The sequence below is a fragment of the Gasterosteus aculeatus genome, chromosome Y (assembly GCF_964276395.1).
Source record: "Gasterosteus aculeatus chromosome Y, fGasAcu3.hap1.1, whole genome shotgun sequence".
NCBI lineage: Eukaryota > Metazoa > Chordata > Actinopteri > Perciformes > Gasterosteidae > Gasterosteus > Gasterosteus aculeatus.
The window spans coordinates 1,452,363-1,461,540 of record NC_135709.1 but is presented as its reverse complement, the minus strand read 5'-3'; the positions used below and the strand labels follow the sequence as shown (position 1 = coordinate 1,461,540).

The 9,178-nt window shown below is 50.1% G+C and overlaps 2 protein-coding genes across 3 annotated transcripts; both read right to left on the bottom strand.

Annotated features, from left to right (window-relative positions):
* Positions 1–1,925: 1,925 nt before the first annotated feature.
* Positions 1,926–5,567, bottom strand: LOC120808619 (uncharacterized). 2 transcript variants are annotated; one of them, XM_078097056.1, is made up of 7 exons: positions 5,210–5,567; positions 5,011–5,074; positions 4,598–4,653; positions 4,192–4,225; positions 4,072–4,097; positions 3,935–3,995; positions 1,926–3,667 (listed from the first exon to the last, which is right to left on the bottom strand). In XM_078097056.1, the coding sequence occupies exons 1-7, from the start codon at positions 5,294–5,296 to the stop codon at positions 2,097–2,099; spliced, it is 1,899 nt and encodes a 632-aa protein (XP_077953182.1). In that variant the 5' UTR covers positions 5,297–5,567; the 3' UTR covers positions 1,926–2,096. The 2 variants fall into 2 exon arrangements, with proteins under 2 accessions (XP_077953182.1, XP_077953181.1); XM_078097055.1 differs by lacking the exon at positions 4,072–4,097 and having other exon boundaries at positions 4,151–4,225; positions 5,210–5,403.
* A 1,630-nt stretch (positions 5,568–7,197) lies between these two features.
* On the bottom strand, positions 7,198–9,172 carry LOC144390747 (peptide deformylase, mitochondrial-like). Its single transcript, XM_078097062.1, has 3 exons — positions 9,038–9,172; positions 7,837–8,483; positions 7,198–7,710 (listed from the first exon to the last, which is right to left on the bottom strand). Exons 2-3 carry the CDS (start codon positions 8,372–8,374, stop codon positions 7,553–7,555), a joined length of 696 nt encoding a protein of 231 aa, XP_077953188.1. The 5' UTR covers positions 8,375–8,483; positions 9,038–9,172; the 3' UTR covers positions 7,198–7,552.
* Between the last annotated feature and the right edge of the window lie 6 nt (positions 9,173–9,178).

Sequence of the window (9,178 nt, the reverse complement as noted above, 5' to 3'; positions counted from 1 at the left end):
AGACGAGCAGGACAAAGACAGGGGAGTCAAGACGAGCAGGACAAAGACCAGGGAGTCTTCCGTGGGAGTCAAGACGAGCAGGACAAAGACCAGGGAGTCTTCTATGGGAGTCAAGACAAGCAGGACAAAGACTAGGGAGTCAAGACGTCAAGACGAGCAGGACAAAGACTAGGGAGTCAAGACGAGCAGGACAAAGACCAGGGAGTCTTCTATGGGAGTCAAGACAAGCAGGACAAAGACTAGGGAGTCAAGACGTCAAGACGAGCAGGACAAAGACTAGGGAGTCAAGACGAGCAGGACAAAGACTAGGGAGTCAAGACGTCAAGACGAGCAGGACAAAGACTAGGGAGTCAAGACGAGCAGGACAAAGACCAGGGAGTCTTCCGTGGGAGTCAAGACGAGCAGGACAAAGACTAGGGAGTCTTTCGTGGGAGTCTTTTGGGCAGCTGAATGCGGCGCCTTCTTCCGCTATTCACTCCCAGGCCCACTGGTAGGCGTGGTGGCACCGGTCTACTCATTTCACCCAAATGGAGCTTTTCTCTTTACCACCACCGTCCACCCCACTGTCTTTACTCAGTTACTCACTCGGTACAATTAACTATCGTTGTCCTTTACCGTCCACCAGGCTCCTTGGGTCATTTCTTGGAAGAACTGGACATTCTCCTGTCCAACTTCCCTGAAAACGATCGTCCGCTCGTCCTCCTGGGTGACTTCAACATCCAGATAGAAGTCATCTGACCTCTTACACCTACTTTCTTCCTTCGCTCTGTCACTCAGTCCCTCTCCTCCTCCTCACAAAGCCGACAATCACCTTGACTACATCTAGAAACTGCTCCACCACCAACCTCTCTGTAACTTCACGTGTCTGACCACTTCTTCATCTCTTACTCTCTACAACTAACTGACTCTGTGCCTGTTCGCTCCCTCTCTGCCTCCTCTCTGGCCTCCTCTGTTCTATGAGCTCTCCCTTCTACTGACTCCTTCTCACTCTTTCCTCCTCTCTAGACTCTGTCCTCTGATGACCCGACGGACTGGTCATCTTTCAATCTTTTCTCTCCTCTTTTTCTGCTTCTATCTCTGCTGCCAAAAGCATCACCACTCTTTGCTGTCCTGCTCCTAAATGGTGGAAGGAGGTTTCTGAAGACATCAGGACCACAGAGAGCCTTCACATCTTCAGACTAAAGACACACCTCTTCAGACTCTACCTCCACTAACACACTAACTACCTGTAGCACTTACATTGGACTTATAATGGTTCTTATCTACAGCGAGTTGTACATCGGCTTATTTGAGGAAATTGCACTTTCTTGTTCTTCTGAGTTTGTGTCCTTGTGGTTTGATGCACTGAAGTCGCTTTGGATAAAAGCGTCTGCTAAATGACATGTGACGTAATGTAAGTAAAAAGTTTGAAATGCTTTTGTTCCGTTTTGAGGGATTGTTCTCAAGTTGTCTCCTCGTTCCGGGACAGTGGCGAGGTTCTGTGGTCGCACCGAGGAGACGTCCCACAGACTTATTTAGACAATGGCAAATCACATTGTTCGGTTTAGTTTACAACCGACATTTAGAGAGGAGACGTATATTATGACCCCCCCCCCTTTAGTTCACTTCATGGTTAATTTGAGTCTCTTTGTGGTGGTTTTGTGAATCAACATCTAGAAGAATCCACGGCGTCACTAAAGAACAGAAGCTCGTTGCTTGTAGCCCTTAAAACACGACGATCGATCACGTCACACGATTCCTACACGACCCCCACGTTTCACATTTAAACCTCAAGAATTTAGTGTCAGAAAAGCGCACGAGGCTGCAGACCAAAGTTTATTTTCCTCATCCAAGTTCTATTTGGCCTCTTGGTTGCTTTTGTTTTCTCGGCCTTAATGTGCATGAGAATAATGTAAAAGTGTAACTGATGAAATGAAAACAAGCGCTTTATTTTCCAGACATTTTTATTACAAGCAACAGATAAGAAATCTACTGAGAAAGTGAACATCGACCACGAAGAAGCTTCTCACTGACATTCGTTAGCTTTTCCTTCTCTCTTCTGGTGTTTTAGGTACTTTTCTGTTTAAATTCAAAGAACTCAAGGTGACCTCAGGAGCTTACGACGGCAGGCGGATCCGCTCCGACTCATTCAGGCCTCCTGATGTGCGTCCGCTGACCGCCGCCACACGCTCAGTCCGTGAAAACGCGCCTTGTGGCCCGGCGGCGTATTGAGGTTGAAGCAGACGGCGCCTCAGCACCTCTCTGCCGTGGCGCTTGGAGCCCGGGGAGGACGGGCAGTGCTCGTCCCGGTAGCGCTTGGACAGGGGGTGTGCGTCCCGGTCCAGCTCCCTGTGGCGTTTCCTCAGGAGGGAGCGGTGGGGCGACAGGGCGAGAGCCGCCAGGGCCGAGGACGAGGGAGGAGGAGCCCGGCCGGCCTCGGAGCTTCTGGCACAGAAGCGGCAGGGGAGCCCGCTGAAGGACGCCGACCGGCTCTGGCACACGAACTTGTGGTAGAGCTTCAGGAAGTCCTCGTCGAGCTTCTTCGGCGAGTAGGAGACGCGGACGGGCCGCAGGGAGGAGTCAAAGGAAAGACGGCCTGCCGCCGGCGCTGCCTGTGGGTGGAGCCAGGGATGCACGTCTCGAGGGCGAAGCGTCTTCCGCGGAGGGGTGGAGTTCGATCTCCCCGGAGAGGTTCTGGGAAGGCTTTCCCCGGGGTACGTTTTGGGGCTCCTGGAGAAGCCGCGAGGAGACCTGCCGAGGCCGGGCCCCGCCCACGCAGGACCCCGCCGGACCGGAGAGCCGTAGAAGTCTGATCTTTCTTCGGCGGTTTCGCTTGCGTACGCGGAGCAGACGTCCGCCTGCAGCGAGGGCGCGTTGAGCGACGGCCTCCTGGACCTGGAAGGCGTGTCTGTGGGAGCCTTGGCAGCGGGACGGCAGGACCGCGAGGGACTGAACGTGCACGCCGAGGGCGGTTCCCCCAGCCGGAAAGAGGGAGGTTCCCCCAGCCGGAAAGTGGGCGGTTCTCCCAGACGGAAAGTGGGCGGTTCTCCTGGCCCTAAAGAGGGCGGCTCGCCCAGCCGGAAAGAGGGCGGTTCCCCCAGCCGGAAAGTGGGCGGTTCCCCTGTCCCTAAAGAGGGCGGCTCCCCTGGCCCGAAAGCTTGGGACACCGTGAAGGTCTCGTTCAGCGAGCTCTCCCGTGGCTCGAAGGCCTCAGAAGGTCCAGAGAAGTCCATGACGAGGACCGGCTGGTGGTGCTCCTGACGCGTCCCCCGAGGAGACGCGTTTACCGTCCTCACGGGGGGCCGGTGGGTGGTCTCTGTCCCCACACACTGCCCTCGGCTCTCCCCTGACGGCGTGCGGCTTGCTTCGCGTTCTGGATTCCGGCCGTTGTGTCTCATCGGGACGATGAAGGTGCTGCCGAGACTGCTTCTGCCCGCGTGCCGCCTCCACCTGCCGTAGCGCCTCAGCACCGTGTCGGCGGCCTCGAAGACGTGCTTTCGCCGCCACGCCTTTCCTATTCGGCTGATCATGCCGGGGTAGAGCTCCACCAGAGAGCCGCCGTGACTCCTCAGGCTCATTTCCAGCTCCTGGTCTCCGTCCTCGGGCTGAACATCCGTCTCAGAAACGCTCCTCTGGTTGTCCTCCAGCGAGCTCGTGGTCAGACCAGTCAAGTCGCTGTGAGACCAACCTGAAGGAAGGAGAACATGGTCACCTATGAGTTTCTTCGGTTATAAGATCATATTTGACATGTGGGTATAAATAGCTGGATGTAAATAAATGCTTTTGAAGTCCAGATACTGCAGCTCTAATAAATCAACGTCCACCAAACCAAGAACAGCGGCTAGAAACACGTTTGGCTTTCCATACTTCCGACATCGCGCGTTTTTTTTTTTAAATGCGATAGCTCTGCTCTGCCATGTTGTGCTTTAAACGTCTGTTGCTTTCCTGCTCTCACCGTTGTCCTCCAGAGGCAACCGAGTCTCGTCAGCGCCGCCATCTTCATGCAAGACGTCCAACTGTTCACAACAAACCACAATGAATAAATAGGAATCACTGGATACTGAAGTGTTTGGATTAATTAAGTGCATTTACCGGAGAGCCTGTTGAAATGTCCTGGACTGGGGAGGACGAAATGTCAAAGAATTCAGATTAATAATGAATAAACACAAACATGGTGAGTTGCTGCTGTTGTGTTCGGTCTTGGATACGTGCCCGTCATCGATTCCTCGCTTAAGTCTGTCAGGCTCTGAGGAAACGACAAGTATTGGGTTGTAAATCACTGCACACATGTTTAATATCTAAACTTAACGAGGACTCAAAGACGATAAAACACATCGAAGTCTTAAGGAATAAATATGAGATCTGAAATTCATCTACGATTCTGAATCGATTCACAAATGTACGAGTCGGTGATCGTTTTTATTTATCCAACAGTCGTGCAGCATCTCTATTTTCTGAACTTGACTGCTATCTGTTAAGTCACTGAAAGCTGAGGAATACAAACATCTTGAGTAAAACACGTATTATTCGTTTGACATGAATGAACGTTATCTTCGGGTTGTTGAAATCAGTCGATGTCGACCCAGCAGGATTCTCCCACAGTGACTCATGTACAGACCTTTGACTCCAGCTGGGTGATCTCTGCTTTAGACCGCTGGATGTATTGTTGTAACGCTTCATCATGCAAAGAGCGAGGACAGAAAAAGACACACAATGAGGTCATGAGACAACTACAAAGCGGGAGACAAATGACCGACTGGTCCGTTTAACCGAGTGAAGACAAAAATAAAATGACTTATATCATTGAATTCGTGTTTAAACAGTCAAATGTGTTGATGGATCGTTTAGAAGACACATTTGAAGTGAAAACGCTTTTTTAATATATGGACATACATTATGAATATGAATATTTATAATATATATCAACGTTACTGTTACCACAACACATCCTAAAGAGCATGACGTCACTATGACGTCGCCTTTTACTGTGATCTTGAATTAGATAAATTAAATTTAAATAAGTAAATTTACTGCGGCAATTGGTGTGGTCCAGGTCGACTTCCAGAGCCCCATCTTGGGAGTGAAGCTTTGAATACTGTTGAAAACAAACAGAGGAAACGTTAAGCAGCCATCGCTGACGTTAGCCTAAGCTAACGTTAGCTGTGCTACTACGCTGCCGCATCCACCGATAGCCCGCTAGCCCGCTAGCCTGCTAGCCTCGCCAACGCACCTTGTCTATGATTCGTTCCAGTGAGCTTTTGAACTTAGAGGCATTCATAGTGAGCCCAGTATTCAATAATGTGTCCATGTTGTCCATGAAAAACGTTTCTTGACGATAGTAAAGTCGCAGCGGGCTACTCGAAGGGGGGAAAATGGCGCCTTTTAGGTTTAAAATTATTTTTGGTGCCCAACGATTGGACAGAGTGGCCTTCACTGTCAATGGGAAAATAGCGATTTCTTAAACAGCGGTGTTTGATTTCAGCTTGAAAACCAACTTTTAAAATGTTGAATGCGTGTAATCAATATCAGGTTGGAGGATATTTCTTAATATGGCAACGTGTTTTTTCTACACTGATATTTCTATGCCTAATAACGACAGGTCTGATTTCTTCAACTCGGGACTGACTTTAACCGAAGCGTGTGAAATAGCCACGGGCCTGGGACGTCATCTTCACGCGACAAACACTAACACGAGCTGACCCGCCTCCTGCGACAGAACCTCCCCAGCTGATACCAACATGATGACACAGTTGTGGTAAAGAACGCAGTGTTGTGGCTCTCTTGGGTTTCCAGTTATTTCTACAAGTCTGATTTTTGATTGGAACACATACTTCTTTGTCACAAAAAACATTCATGAAGTTTGGTTCTTGTTTGACTTTATTATGCGTTAACAGAAAAAGTGATCAAATCTGCTGGGTCAAAAATATACATACAGCAACATGAATTAGCAATATTGGTGAGAAAGTTGTGTCAATGAAATGAGCCTTATGGCCTCTTACCGTCTTGTGAGTGATTATGAGTGACTACAGCTTCTCTGAGGCCATTTAAATGAAGCTCATTGGATACAAACGCTACAATGGGGAAAGTCAAAGGAGCTCAGCGTGGATCGGAAAGAGCGAATCATTGACTTGAACAAGTCAGGAAAGTGACTTGGAGACATTTCAAAGCAGCTGCAGGTCCCAAGAGCAGATTAGATTAGATTCAACTTTATTGTCTAATTTAATAGACAAGAGCAACAGTGAAAACAGTAGTTTGCACGGCACTGTTTGGTCACCATCAGGAAGAAAACACACGCTATCACCTGCTGCTGAGAGAACATTGGTCAGGAGGGCGAAGAGTCCACCGAGAACCACCAAAAAGCACATCTGCCAAGAATGAGAAGCTGCTGGAACACCGGCGTCCGTGTCCACAGACAAGCGTGTTTTGCATCTCCATGGACGGAGAGGCTGACGTGCAAGAAGGAAGCTCTTGCTCCAAAAGCGGCACCTTAAGGCTCGACGGTTTGCTGCTGATCACGTGGACAAAGATGAGACCTTCTGAGGAAAGTTCTGTGGTCAGACGAAACAGAAATCCAGCTGTTTGGCTCCTCACGGCTTCTCCAGGAGCCCCAAAACGTACCCCGGGGAAAAATCATCAGCCTGAAGGTCGGGTCTTGGGCGCAGTTGGGTGCTCCAACAGGACAATGACCCCAAACACACATCAAAAGTGGTAATAGAACGGCTAAACCATGTGGACAACGCTGAAGAAACAAGTCCATGTCAGAAAGCCATCACATTTAACTGAACTGCACCAATTCTGTCAAGCGGAGCGGTCAAAGATTCAACGAGAAGCCTGAGGACGGCTCCCAAAAGCGCCTAATTGAAGTGGAAATGGCCACGTGACGCGTAACCAAGTATCAGCACTGCTCTATGTATATTTTTGTATATTTTTGACCCAGCAGATTTTGTTAAAAGTGATAAAAGAAACAAACTTGAATGCTTTTTTGTGATAAAGCCGTATGTGTTCCAACCCAAGAGAACCATGACATTATGTTCTTTAGAAGCGTATGTAAACTTTTGACCGCAACTGTAATTCCTTTTTGGACAGGTTATTTAAAATGGGTCAAAGTCAAACTAGGTATTTAAATAAAAATGATGAAATAAACATGTGCATTTTGTGATATTTCTTGTAGTTATTGCATGAAAAACTCTTTCCATTCCCAAAGATTTGATGCTGTTATTTCTTTGCGCTGCAAAAAAACAATTTAATAACCAAATATTGGTTCTGGACGTGTAACAATGAGTGCAGATTGCAATGCAATAAGGTCAGAGGATCCCTACTGGACCTGTCAGCCTCCTTTTTATTCGCCTGTATCACTCGTCACGTCGCACACAATCTCAACGCCTCAGACAGATAAAGCGACGGACGTAGAATCCGTCGCGTTTGTCCTGAGGCGAGTCCTCCGTGTCCTGGACCCGTCCACGGTCGTGGGGGGACAATCAGGATTCACTATCAGCTCCGCTGTCGTGAAGGACTTCCACACAGGCGCGTCCCTTCCTGCGTCCCGCCGCGTTTGTCCCCCCCGAAAGGTCCGCTACTCATTGTGTTCCTGCCAGCCGATGTTGATGAACGTCTTGCTGTCCATGCGGTCCACGTAGAGGACGCCGTCCAGGTGGTCCATCTCGTGCTGGAGGATCCGGGCCGGCCAGCCGCTGGCGCGCCACGTGACGGCTTCCCCCTTCTCGTTCAGACCTGGGGGGGGGGGGGTATTCTATGAGTTTAACAGTTTTAGAGACGGGGATTACTTTACTAAACTGATCTTAAACCTGCTAAAACAGATCTTAGGTGAGATGTCGTTGGATTGAGCCGCAAACACACCCGACACTCCCACCGACAGGAAGCGGGGCACCGCGGCCGAGTAGCCCGAGATGCTCTCGCAGGCTTCCTGGAAGAGCGCCGTGCGGCTGTCGAGGACGGTCATGTGGGGGTTGACGAAGATCCTGAGCGGCTGCACGGAGAGGCCGAGCAGCTCCCTGGAGGGGGGCGGGCTGTCCCTCACCATCCTCTCGGGGTATTCCAGGCTCAGGATGCGGAGAGGCACCCCGACCTGAGGCGCGCTGAGTCCCACGCACCGCAGCTTCCGCATCACTTTCACCATAGTGGCGATGACCTTTTGGACCTCCGGGCCGGGGATGGCGGCGGGGTCCACGGGAGCCGCGTGCGCACGCAGCACCGGGTCGCCCACCTGGCACACGTGGCTGTACGGGGGGCTGGGATGGGACAGGACCTTGCGTTTTATGTACTGCAGATAGGGGCGCACCTTGATGCTGCTGGAGTGCGAGCGGCCGCGGCGGCCCGCCGCTGTCAGCCCCCCCCTGGAGAGCTGGAGCAGGAACGCACAGGACGTTTGGTTCATGGCGGCGCTGCGGGCTGGTTACACGTGGGGGGGGGGTCGAGGAGGCAGGAATAGGGAGGTTGTTTGGTTCAAAGTGTCACAAGACCCCCCCACCACCATTGGAGCACGTCTGTGGACAAACAAACAAAACACCTGATTTCCCTTTCAGTGGCCACTGAAGGATCCGTTACACACAAATAGGCCATGATCCTCCACGGTGGAGGTCAGGGTGACCTACATCGCTTATGTGCTGTGTATTACTAGAATTATTCAAGAATTTAAAGCCAATGTGCGTGGAGTTGTTACGTCACATGGTCTATGACATCATTTAAATTATTCTGACCGAGTACGCTTTCAGGGCAATAAGTACGTTTTGTCATTTTATCATATACTTTACTTTTATTGGTTCACACAAATATTTGCGCAGTTAGTTTTAGACTGGATTAATTGATTCTATTGCTCAGCTAACACCGCCGACGGGGTACGCTGGTGAGCCTAAACAACTCCATCCATTCAATAGCTGTAGCCAGCCACAAAGCTAACTTGTTAGCACGTTAGCGTAGTTGAGCTACGCACCCACACACACAAAGTCCAGATGCCTCTAACTAAGCATTGTAACCTTAGCTGCACGTTTAAAAAACGCTGAATGGTTCCGCGGTAACAGAAAAAAAAAAGACCACATACTCGGAACTGAAGGTGACGACCGGAAAAGAGACGTTTAAGCTCCGTTTGACTAGTTCCGGGTTCCCAGATTTCACAATAAAAGACTATACGTCGTATGCGCCAATGTTTCTTACAGGGGAAGCTCCGTCCGTAACTTTATTT

What these genes read in the sequence shown, in the direction of transcription:
- LOC120808619 (XM_078097055.1), bottom strand. Translation starts at nt 5,296, where the DNA reads ATGGACAACATGGACACATTATTGAATACTGGGCTCACTATGAATGCC. An exon ending in TCACCCAGCTGGAGTCAAAG is followed by an intron (nt 4,226 to 4,597) that starts GTCTGTACATGA and finishes TCGTTTCCTCAG; the next exon opens with AGCCTGACAGACTTAAGCGA. An exon ending in GTTGCCTCTGGAGGACAACG is followed by an intron (nt 3,668 to 3,934) that starts GTGAGAGCAGGA and finishes TCCTTCCTTCAG; the next exon opens with GTTGGTCTCACAGCGACTTG.
- LOC144390747 (XM_078097062.1), bottom strand. Translation starts at nt 8,374, where the DNA reads ATGAACCAAACGTCCTGTGCGTTCCTGCTCCAGCTCTCCAGGGGGGGG. An exon ending in CCTGTCGGTGGGAGTGTCGG is followed by an intron (nt 7,711 to 7,836) that starts GTGTGTTTGCGG and finishes CCCCCCCCCCAG; the next exon opens with GTCTGAACGAGAAGGGGGAA.